General features: G+C 36.0%; 1 protein-coding gene across 1 annotated transcript in view; it reads left to right on the top strand.

Moving 5' to 3' along the window:
• XRCC2 (X-ray repair cross complementing 2) overlaps positions 1–12,798 on the top strand; it is a 76,367-nt gene that overhangs the window by 10,866 nt on the left and 52,703 nt on the right. Inside the window, exon 2 of the mRNA XM_004476306.4 lies at positions 2,665–2,746. Coding sequence (XP_004476363.1) covers positions 2,665–2,746 — 82 coding nt within the window. The remainder of the gene's footprint in view (positions 1–2,664; positions 2,747–12,798) is intronic.

Here is a 12,798-nt window from a genome sequence, read left to right as displayed (position 1 = left end):
GCACTGCGCATGGGCCAGCTCCGCACGGGTCAAGGAGGCCGGGGGCTTGAACCGCAGACCTCCCATGTGGTAGACGGATGCCCTAACCACTGGGCCAAGTCAGCTTCCCATATCCTAGTATATTTTGATACACATTTTGATTGTGCCAAGTGCCAGCGGTATCACCCACCATTGCTTTTGCACCATCAGTGAAACTGTCAACCTGGTTTAAAAAGGACGTAATTGTCTTAGTATTTTTATGCAAATAGTTCACCTCCTATATCTCTTCACAATCTCTCCTCTCTCAAAGCACTCCATCTATATCTTTCTCATGGATTTACCAATCTTTACCTTGTTTTATAATTTAATATCATCTAGAGGACTTAGATTGAAACTTCTTTTATGTAGGTTAATTGTCATGTTCATATTTGTAGTCTTCATTTTACCTAGCACAGTGCTTCATACGTAATAGAAATTCTATAAATACTTGCTACATTAATGTCTAGAAGCTTTTCATCACTTAAGGCAATCTTTTCAAAACTTCTTCACTTTAAAAAATATAAATAGGCTCTTATTTTTTTTAGTGTAACATTTTTTATGATCTATGTATCTTCAAAGAAATGTAATTTAAAAATTTAAAAAAATACTAAGAAGTGGATGTGGCTCAAGAGATTAGGCTCCCAGGGACCATATGGAGGGCCCCCCAGTTCAATTCCCAGGGTCTCCTGGCCAAATAAGATGCCGCAACAAAGAGACACAGAGAGACAGTGAGAGACATAACAAACCGGGGAGCTGAGGTGGCTCGGGTGATTGAGTACATCTCTTCCCACATTAGAAGGTCCTGGATTGGTTCCCTGTGCCTCCTAAAGAGAAGACGAGAGGACAAGAGACACAGAAGAATGTGCAGCAAATGGAAACGTTTGTGCACATGCTGACAGCAAGCACAAACTTCTTAAAAAATGCACAAGGAAGTGCAATTATTTTTTTAAAAGATACAAATAAAGGGTGACTGCTTTTCTTCTCATTTATGTTTCTTTCTCTCTCCCTTTTTTTTTTTTCCAACCATGCTGATTCCCTAGAAACTTTCTGACTACATTTGCCTCATTGACATTTAAATCAGTCATCCAATCCTGCTTCATTTCATCCTACTTCTGCCTTAGTTCAGGAAATCCTCCTCCAAATTAGTGTGACAGATTCCAAACTTCTCTCTGCATCTAGTTTTACTCCCCTCAAATCTATCCTCTAATAACCTAAGATGATCTGTTTGAAAAGCAGATAGTAATAGTCAATAGTTAACTCTGTGCCAAGCACTCTATAAAAACATTTAATCCTCAGTAGCCTTGTGAGAGAGGTTCATTTGTATCCTCAATTTAAAACGAGAAATGTAAGGCCCAGACAAGTGACCTAGATGATCCAATTCTGGAGTCCCAAGTGTCTACTCTTAACAACTGTGCTAGCCAACCTCTTGCTGCTTAGCTTAAAACCCCTTGATGGTGGTGGTAGTGGGTGGTGGGTAGGAAGAAAGGAAAAATAAGTCAAAGACGCTCGGTAGCTTTTCTTATCTACTGGCTAAAGAACAAGCTCCTAAATGTGACATTTAAAACCTTCTGTGATCTGATGTATGCTTTCTTTTATGATAACATCTTCTTGTACTTATTTCAGTCTACAAACTCTAGCAATTCCAATTTGTCTATAGTATACTTACACACTATGCTATTTGTGACCTCTGTGCCACGGCTGATGCTGTCCCATCTGCCTAGTATGCTTGTCTATGCACCATTCACCTAACAAATTCCTACTTATCTTTTGAGACACAGCCCAGGTGGTAGCTACTCAAGGAAGTTTTCTTTGACCATTCTTTTTGTCCCCTCTCCTCACTAGATAAGGAGTTATCAATACAATGGGGGATACAGAGAAAAGCAAATAACTGTAAAACAAGTATGGTAAAGTACAGTGAAAAAGATAATATGGGGAAGCAGACGTGGCCCAACTGATAGAGCATCTGCCGCCATATGGGAGGTCCAGGGTTCAAACCCAGGGCCTCCTGACGCATGTGGTAAGCTGGCCCACGCACAGCGCTGCCACATGCAAGGAGTGCCATGCCACACAAGGGTGTCCCCCGTGTAGGGGAGCCCCACACACAAGGAGTGCACCTCACATTGAGCCGCCACATGTGGGAAAAAAAAAGTGCCGCCTGCCCAGGAGTGGCACCACACACATGGAGAGTTGATGCAGCAAGATGACGCAACAAAAAGAGACACAGAGTCACACTGCCGCTGAGAATGCGTACAGACACAGAAGAACACAACAGTGAATGGACACAGAGCAGACAATGGAGGGGAGGAGGGGAAGGGGAGAGAAATAAAATAAATCTTAAAAAAAAAAAAGATAATATGGTATGAATATATATACTTGGCAATTAGCAATTTGGTCCTATAGCCCAAACTAAACTATGAGCTCTTTTGAGAGTAGGGACTCATTTTATAAAATATCATCACTATTTGATATATGACAAAAACCAAAATGTTTTCTGAATAAAAGAATGCAATATTTCTCTAATATTGTATTTCCTATTTCATAATTTCCTCTAAATCATCAAAATTAAGACTTTTTATAGACATTTGGAAAATTATATAAATGTAGATTTCTAGATAATGAGTTCTCCTTCTCTCTCTCTTTTGTAAGCTCCTTGCCCGACTTGAAGGTAGAAGTTCCTTGAAAGAAATAGAACCATATCTGTTTGCTGATGAAGAATCACCTATGCATGGTAAAAACAACACTCAAACTATAAAGTCATAAATTAAGTTTTATAAAACAAATTTTTTTCACACATATTTAGATATATATACCTACTTGCACCAAGAGATTATACAGGTTAAACTGTAAAATTAAATATTGAGATAGAAGAATTGTTAAACAGGTCTCTTCAACCTTTCCTTATCTGTGTCAAATGAGATGAATTCTGGCTCTTATGTGGTAAATCTTTGCAATAAACATTGGCCTTCCTCTTTTATCCCAACAAATAATGTTTGTGGGAGGTTTTTTTTTTTAATTGTCATTTGTTTATTTCTTATTCTTCCTTTTAAGAAGTTTGCACAATCACAGGAAAATCCTTAGGTGTCAACATGTTCTATTAGTACTTATTTACTAGGGAAAATAAGTACCCACTTATTTTCTATTAGCATTTCTACGTTACAGAAAATTTATTAAAAAGATAGTGTGCTTAGATTGTTGGTTTTTAAATTTTTTAAAATTTTTTGAAGAAGCATTAGATTACATAAATGTTAAATCAAAATTACAGGTGAGGGAGCGGAAGTGGCTCAAGCAATTATGCACCTCCTACCCACATGGGAGGCCCCAGCTTCGGTTCCCACTGCCTCCTAAAAAAAAAAAAAAAAGGTGAGCAGACAACGAAGGGGGAGAAATAAAGAAATAATAATAAATATTTTAAAAAATATATGGGGGATTCCCATATACACTACTCCCTACCCCTCCCATACTTTCCCACATTAACAACATCTTTCATTAGTATGCTACATTTGTTACAATTCATGAACACATTGAAGCATTGTACTTGCCAGGGCTATAGTTTACATTATAGTTTATACTTAGCCCTACACAATTTTGTAGGTTTTTATAATGGCCTTTATCCACAATGTTGTTGGTTTTTTAAAAATATAAGAGTGTTATTGTCAGGTAGTTTACATACCATATAACTGACCCATTTAAACTACAATTCATTGGTTTTTAGTGTATTCATAAGATGTGATCATTACCACAATCAATTTTAGAACATTTTCATCACCACAAAAAGAAGCTCCATACATGCATATCCCTAGGCAACCATTATCTTCCTGACTTTTTAGTTTTGCCAATTCTGGACATTTCACGTAATAGGAATCATACAATAAGGTGGTCTTCTGTGACTGGCTTTTGCATAGCATAATCTTTTCAACGTCATATTGTACCATTTATCAGTAGTTCATTACTTTTTATTGCCAAGTAATAGTCCATTGTGTGGTTATACCATGTTTTGTTAAAACACTTATCAGTTGATAGACATTTGGGTGTTTTCCACTTTTTGATTGTTTTGAATAATGTTGCTGTGATTATTCGTATACAAGTTTTTGCATGAACGTGTTTTCATTTCTCTTGGGCATCTACGTAGGAGTAGTATAATCACTAGGTCTAATGATAACTTTGTTTAACCTTTTGAAGAACTTCCAGGGAATTCACTGAAGAGTTATACACTTTACGCTGACACCAGCAGTATATGAAAGATTCGTTTTCTCTATATCTTTTCCAACAGTTATCATCTTGTCTTTTTGATAATAGCCATCCTAGTGGGTATGTAATTTATTTTGTGGTTTTGATTTACATTACCCTGATGGCTAATGATGTTTAGCATCTTTGCTTGTGCTTTTTGGCCATTTGTATATATTCTTCCTAGACATGTCTAATCAAATGCCTTGCCTATTTACAAACATGGATTATTTATCTTTTTAGTATTGAGTTGCAAGACTTTTTATATATTCTAGATACAAATTTATTAGATGCATAGTTTTCAAGTGTTTTGTAATTTTCTGCTGTCTTTTTGCTTTCATCATAATGTCCTTTGAAGCACAAAAGTTATTAATTTTGTTGGTCTAATCTATTTTTTTCTTTTGTGCTCATGCCTTTGGTTTCTATTTAAGAAACTATTGCCTGATCCCAAGGTTACAAATATTTATGACTATGCTTTCTTTTTTAACTTTTTATTTTGAAATAATTTTAAAGTAATAGGATAGTTGCAAAAATAATAAAACCCCATTCAGAGAATTCCAACATAACCACACTGTCCCAGATCCACCAATTTTAACATTTTGCCCTTTGCCATTTCTTTTTCCTTCCCTCTCTTTTTCTGTCCCTTTCTTCTTCCTTTCCTACCTTTAATTTCATTCTTTCATCTATCTTTTGATCATCTGAGAGCAGATTGTACACATACTCTTCCATGAATATTTCCTATGAACAAGAGTATTGACCTATGTAATCACCTTAAATGGAGTTATCATGTTTAAGAAATTTAACATGGATGTAGATCTTACATTCTGTATTCCACGTTTTACGTAAGTTCCAATAATGTCCTTTTGAGCCTTTTCTCCTCCTTTGATCACATTGAATATCATGCATTGTATTTAATTTGTCATTATCTCTCTAGTTGTTTTTTTTTTAATGTGGAAGTATATATACAACAAATCTTTCCATTCAACCCCTCCCTAGCATACCATTTATTGAGATTAACAATATTCACAATGTTGCAGTACCTTCACCACCATCCATTACTAGAACTTTACCTTCACCCAAGAGAGAAACTGTACACTCATTTTGCAGTAACTCCCCATTGCTCCTGCCTCCAACACCTGGTAACATATGCTCTATGTCTCTCTGAGTTTACATATTCTTTGATATTTTCTTTTGGTTACCATAGGGCTTAAATTAAACATCCTAAATCTATAATAATCTTGTTCGCTTTGATACCAACTTAAATGTTTATATATAATAAAACATATATAAACTATGTTCATTTACCCCCACCTTTATGTAGTTCTTGTCACAAATTACATATTTATACATTGAGTCCAAAACCACTGCTATTTCATTACATTTTGTGCATTTACTTTTCAGACCCTATAGGAAGTAAAAAATGGAGTTACAAATTAAAAAAAAAAAGTAGTGGCATTTTTATTTACTATGTCATTATCTTTATTGGAGATGTTTATTTCTTTTGGTGATTTCAGTCAATTGTCTAGTGTCCTTTCCTTTCAACCCACAGAACTATTTTAGCATTACTTGTAGGGCCAGTCTAACATTGATGAATTCCTTAGCTTTTGTGTACCTAGGAATGTCTTAATCCCTCCCTCATTTTTGAAAGACAGTTTTGCTGGATACAGAATTCTTGATTGGCAATTTTTGCTTTAAGCAGTTTAAATATGTCATCTCACTGCCTTCTTGCCTCCATAGTTTCCTATGAGAAATTGCACTTAATCTTTTTGAGTGTCCCTTGTATGTTATGTATTGCTTCTTTCTGTGGCTTTCAGAATTCTTTATCCATTGAGTTTCTTGGATGTGATTATTACTGTTTTTTTTTTTTTAATTAAATTTGGGGGAAGTTTTCAGCCATTATTTCTTTGAAAATTCTCTCTGTTCTTTTTTCTTGCTTCTTTTGGGATTCCCACAATGTATATATATTGGTACACTTGATGGCATCCTACTAGATGATTTTAATTGTCTTATCTTAAAGTTCTTTCTTTCTTCTGTCAGCTCCAACCTGCTGTTGAATCCCTCTAGAGGGATTCAATTCTCTATGGTTCCTTTTCATAATTTTCACCTCTCTATTAATATTCTCTTTGTGCAAATCTATCATTTTCCTGATTTCCTTTAGTTCTTTGTCCATGCTTTCCTTTAAGTCTTGATTATATTTAGTACTTGTCCTGATTTGAGTCTTCTGTGGACCCCAGAAAACTATGTTCTTGAGATAATCCATTCCTGTTTGTATAAGCCTATTTTATGTAGGACCTGTTGGCTAGATTCAGTTAAGGGATCTTTTGATTAGATTGCTTCAGTTAAAGGGCCTTTTGATTAGATCACTTGACTAATTTGCTTTTGTTTGCTCATTTGGTGGTTTCTAATGCTTTACTCTTTTCCTTTTCCTTGGTTATCAATTCCTTCTTCTTTATAAGTTTTGTAATCTTTTGTTGAAACTTGACATTTTGCTAATTTAATGTTTTTTCACTGAAATTTAGACTCAGAGGTGGCTGTCCCTTAATCTTGTATCCAGATACTGTTTACACCTGAGCTTTAACTCCCCATTCCTCACCCCCATCCCACCCCTGGTAACCTATAATCTACTTTTGTCTTTATGAATTTGCATAGTTTTCTTATTCCCTATATGAAACATCAAATTATCTGTCCTTTTTGTTTGGCCTTATTTCATTCAGCATGATGTCTTCAACATTCATTCATGTTGTATATATCAGAACTTCATTCCTCTTTATTTCTGAATAGTATTCCAGTGTGTGTGTGTGTGTGTGTGTGTATGTATGTGTGTGTGTATATATATATATATATATATATACACCATATTTTGTTTATCCATTCATCTGTGGATGGACACTTGGTTTGCTTCCACCTTTGGGCAGTTTGTGAATAGTGCTAATTAATAGTGATGTAGATGTCTTCATTTTTCTTCTTTTTTTCTCTCTGTTCTTCAGGTTGCATAATCATATCAGTTTATATTCAGTTGTGCTGATTCTTTTGCCAGTACAGATCTACTGGTGAGCCCCTCTAGTGAATTTTTAATTTTTGTTTTTACACTTTTTTTCTCTAGAATTCCATTTGTTGTTGTGTTTTTTAAAAAATTTCTGCTTCTTTATTGATATACTTTATTTGAGAACTTTGTCATCATACCTTTCTTTACTTGTAAGTTCATACCTAGTTTCAGTTGTCTCCTTTTCCAGTGTGTGGGTCATACTTTACAGGTTTAATAGTTTTGGTTGAAAATTGGGTATTAGGAATGATATATTGTAGCAATATTGGGTATTTGATTCTCATCCTCCCCACCCCCCAGGGGAGGTATCTTATTGTTGTTTTTTCCTTGTTTATTTTTTTAGTGACTTGGCTGGGCTATTTTAGTGAAGTCTGTTTCCTCCAGTATTAATTCTCTGATGCTGCTCATCAGAGGGCCTAGGCTGGATGTTGTACATAATCATCGTGGATGACAATGGTTTTAGTAGGACTGTCTTGAACTCTCTATTCCTGATTTTTCTTTTAAATTCTCTGCTGATATCACACCAAGCCGCTAGTCTCCACTGATTTTAGGCTGATTGCTTTATTGTTTTGAACAATTCCTTGAGGGTGTAAATGCTCCATAGTCCAACCCAATTAAATTGGGTCCATTTGCAGGAGTAGTCTGAGATAGTCTTTGAAGTTTATTCAGACCCTATAAGAGTTCTTAGCTGTCTCTTTTTCAGGTTTTTTATGGTAAATTTATAGCTGGTGTTTGGTTAGCTTGTTACTCTCATAGAGCTATCAGCTCCCAATTAATATGGACAACCAAATTCTCCATTAAAAGAAAAATTAGAGAAGTTGTAGAGAAGTTGTACAGAAAAATCAAGTAAAAAGTACAGTGTTCCCATATTACCCTCCTCTCCATTATTAACACTTTGTATTAGTGGTTCCTTTGTTATAGTTGATGAAGGAATATTATAATTGTACTATTAACTATAGTTTGTAGTTTACATTAGGGTGTATATTAGTTTGCCAAAGGGGTTCCAATGCAAAGTACCAGAAATCTGTTGACTTTTATGACGGGGATTTATTTGGGGTAAAAACTTACAGTTTTAAGGCCATGAAAGTCTAACTCAAGACACCAAAAGGCATGCTTTCTCACCAAAGTCAGCTGTCATGTGTTGAAGCAAGATGGCAGGCAACCTGTGCATGGTCTCTGCCTTGCCCTTTGGGCTTCCTCTCTCAGGCCCAGCTGCTCCTCTCTTTCCCAATTTCAGATGCAAGCTGGCATAGGACTTGTCTGTATCAGTCTTGCTAGTCTGCACTCTTCCCAAATTCAGCAATAAGCTATCAGGCAAATGACTCATCTCTCCAGGGTCTTAGCTGTTTGAGCCTTCTCCTTTCTGTCACATGGCAGGGCCAAAAAGGACAGAACTCTCTCTTCCTTTGTGTGTCAGTCCATGTGAGTCCATTTATATCAGACCTAGCAAGGAGGTAGAGACTCAACCTAAATCACGCCTTACTGACAGTTGAATCAAAAGCCTTAAAACAATCTTAACACGTAAGCTAATGAAAGGCCTCTCAACTGAATTTAATATAATCAAAGAGTATCACACCCAGAGAAATAGATTAGTTTATAAGTATAATTTTTCTCTTTTTGGATTCATAAAATTATATCAAATTGCCACAGGGTATATTTTTTCCCCAATATTCCACCCTATTTTTAACACCTTGCATTAGGGTGGTACATTGTTATAATTCAAGAAAGAACATTTTTATAATTGTACTATTAAGTATAGTCCATCATTTGCAATAGGATTCACTCTGTTATATATATAGTCCTATGTTTTATCTATTAATTTTTATTCTAGTAACATACATATGGCCTAAAATTTCCCCTTTTAACCACCTTCACATATATAATTCATTGCTGTTAATTACACTCACAATGTTGTGCTACCATTACCACCATCCATTTCCAAAATTTAAAATTAACCTGCTATACTCATTGTAGACTTCATGTGGGTCACATCTTCTGGATAAGAAGGTTATGGCTATTAAGTGTCAATGTGGAATCTAAGCCCCCTCTTGATATAGATGTGGAGTGGACACAGCCATTCTAGGGTTCACAGGATGGAGGAATAAAGAATGGATTAGAGTGGACTTACAGATATACTATTAATGAACTATTGTCATTAGTAATCAAAGAAAATGTGGCATTGGTGTGGAGAAAGTGGTCATGGTGGCTGCTGGGGGTAGGGAGTGGGAGGAAGAGATGTGATGTGGGGGCATTTTCAGGGGTTGGAGTTGTCCTGAGTGGTGCTGCAGGGACAGTTACCAGGCATTGTATGTCCTCCCATGGCCCACTGGGTAGACTGTGGGAGTGTGTGGGCTATGGTGTGGACCATTGACCATGAGGTGCAGCGGTGCTCAGAGATGTATTCACCAAATGCAATGAATGTGTCATGATGATGGAGGAGGTTGTTGTTATGAGCAGAGGAGTGGGGTGAGGGGGGACCTCATATTTTTTTAATATAACATTAAAAAAAATAAAGAGAAAAAAAAGTGTCAATATGAAACTTGAAACCAGCTCTACTGGATTCCTTTCAAATCCTGCAGAAAGTCAGCCATCTGTGTTCTGATCTGCTGTAAAAGATGAAGATTTAAGTGACTCTAACTAACCTGTCCTGTGCCCCACCCTTAAGGAACACTCTTTGTAGTAGGCTATAGCTATGTTAGACTTCCTGGAACATGCCTCTTTAAAGAACTGATATATTCAAATAATTTGTGTAGGGCATTGATTTATTATTTAAGCCTTTAGTTGTATTCTGAGGTAACCACAAAGTAAATTAAACCTGGGTTCACCAAGTGGGAAAAGGGGGCTGGGGGAAGGAATAATCTTATTTCTTTTAGTAATTTTTTGAGTAGTACTTCTTCTGTTTTCCACAGTAAGGCCTTTTTTTTTGCGCTTTGACTTGGGATTAATTCCTTGACAGAACGTATTGCTTGGTTTAGTAACCTGAAATATGCATTAGGATTGTGAAATATCCCATGAATTTGCCAGCTCCTACAATGGAACCAAATAGCCTTTGGTGTAAAGGACAGTGGCCACCAGGGGGCTCTACTTCAGGTGCTGCTAAAGTCTCTAGTCTCTATTCAAGTTTAAATTGTATAGTAAATGGCAGTGGAAACAATATCTAGCAGGTTTCAGCTCATGCTACAGCATTCATTGATCTGTTTGCGTCAATTCAAAGCAGCATGAGCAAAACCTTGTCTAAAACCCTTAAGTTCCATGGTTCTTGTGTGATCTTTGGCAAGAATTCCAGATATCATACTTGTGCCCATGTTTTCAAGGTATTGGATGTTTTGTAGCTGTAGTGATTGTCCCAGCTAACTCTATTATCAGCCTTTTGGTGTGTCTTTATGTTGTAAATTTGAAGAGTCTGGGGCAGAAGACAGGTGATGTAGCACTTGTATTTTTAATAATTACAGCTTAAATGATCCTGTAAGTTTCAGTCCTTAAAAGGAACTTCAAGAAGCTACCCAGAGTTACTGAAAAGTTTCTTTCCATCTAATAAGATTTTCTGATATTTTCCTAGTTTTGTCTCATTGGTTCAATATAAATATTTCAAAGTGTTATTATGTAATCATTTGATGCAGAGTCTGGGTTTCTCTATAATAAATCCTTTTGCCAGATACAGGAGTTGCAGACTTGCTATTGGTAAGAGTGAAGCAAATGGGTGAATAAAACCATCCTGATGTGGGAGCATTTTCGTGAAGGAGTTCAGTCTTGATGAAAGTATCATTTCAGGAATTGGACTCCAGGAGGGTTACAGTGTCTTCTGATAGGACCTGCCAACCACTTCTGGGCAATAATGTTGGCATTTTTTGAGGCGGTAGGAAGGATGCTTACCTTCTGATCTATTTGGGTGAGCAGCTGAGCCAAGGAGAGGTTGGGTGTTTAAAAGAGACACAAGGGATCTTGGTTAAACTGAAGACTTCATTTGGGAACCAAAACTTTATATAATCTCTTGGACATTGAGCCACATATTTTCCCTGAAAGGTATGCTTTCCCAGGAACATCTTCTTGGGTATTATGGTTTCGAGGAGTGAACTTAGATGAATATGTGGAAATGTTATTTCATGGCATACTGTACTAGAAATCTGAAGTCCTGCAGCAGGTTTAAAATTTCAACTCATTTTATAACTTTTTAAAAGATTGTGAAATTATCAAAATGCCCATGAATCAGAAGAGGCTGTGCATTGTACAGTTTCTTTCTTTGAATTTTCAGATATGGTTTTAGCAGTGCAGAAACTCTGTAACATTTAAAAATTCAATAAAAAGTAAATATATGGGGAGAAAATGAACCCAAATAGAAATTTATACAAATTACGCTTTAACTCCCCATTCCCTATACCCAACCCAGCCCCTGGTAACCTATTCGAGAATTCTAACTCAGTGATTTGCTTATTCTAATTATTCATATCAGTGAGAGAATACAATATTTGGCCTTTTATATCTGACTTATTTCACTCAAGTGAATAAAGTAGGATTGCTGGGTCATTTGTTAATTCTGTACTTAACTTGCTAAGAAACCACCAAACTGTTTTTCACAGTGACTGCATCATTAATATACATTCCTACCATCAATGAATGAATGTTAGTATTTCTCCATATCCTCTCCAACACTTGTTATTTTTAATTTTTTAAAATAGTGGCCATTCTAGTGGATGAGAAATGGTATCTCTTTGTGGTTTTGATTTGCATTTCCCTAATAGCTAATGATATTGAGCATCTTTTCATGTGTTATTGGCAATTTGTATATCTTTTTTTGGAAAAATGACTATTCACTTCTTTGGCCAATTTTTAAAAATTGGGTTGTTTGAATTTTTGTTGTTGATTGAGGGAATTCTATATATTCTCTATATTAAACCTTTATCAGATATGTGGTTTCCAAATATTTTCTCCCATTTTGTAGGTTGTCTTTTTACTTTCATGATAAAGTCCTTTGCTGTGCAAAAGTTTTTAATTTTGATGAGATCCTATTTATCCAATTTAATTTTGTTGCTTGTGCTTAGGGTATAAACTTTAAGAAACCACTGCCTAGCACAAGGTTCTGAAGATGATTCCCTATGTTTTCTTCTAGAATTTTAAAAGTCCTAGTTCTTATATTTAGGTCTTTGATCCGTTTTGAGTTGACTTTTGTATGTGGTGTGGGTAGGGGTCAACCTTCATTCTTTTGCCTATAGACATCAATTCTGCCAGCACCATTTGTTGAAGAGACTATCCTTCCCCCATTCAGTAGATTTGGCACTCTTGTCAAAAATCAGTTGGCCATAAATGTGAGGGTTGATTTGTGAACTCTCAATTCTATTCCATTGGTCTACATGTCTGTCCTTGTGTTCATATCGTGTTCTTGATTACTGTGGCTTTGTAATAAGTTTAGAGATTGGGAAATGTGATTCCTCCAACTTCGTTCTTCTTTTTCAAGATTGCTTTGACTATTTTGGGCTCCTTACCTTTCCATGTAAATTTGATGGTTGGTTTTTCCA

This window comes from Dasypus novemcinctus, chromosome 5 (assembly GCF_030445035.2).
Source record: "Dasypus novemcinctus isolate mDasNov1 chromosome 5, mDasNov1.1.hap2, whole genome shotgun sequence".
In the NCBI taxonomy this organism is placed as follows: Eukaryota; Metazoa; Chordata; class Mammalia; order Cingulata; family Dasypodidae; genus Dasypus; species Dasypus novemcinctus.
Note: the sequence above shows the minus strand (reverse complement) of the source record. Positions and strands in the feature narration are given on the sequence as shown.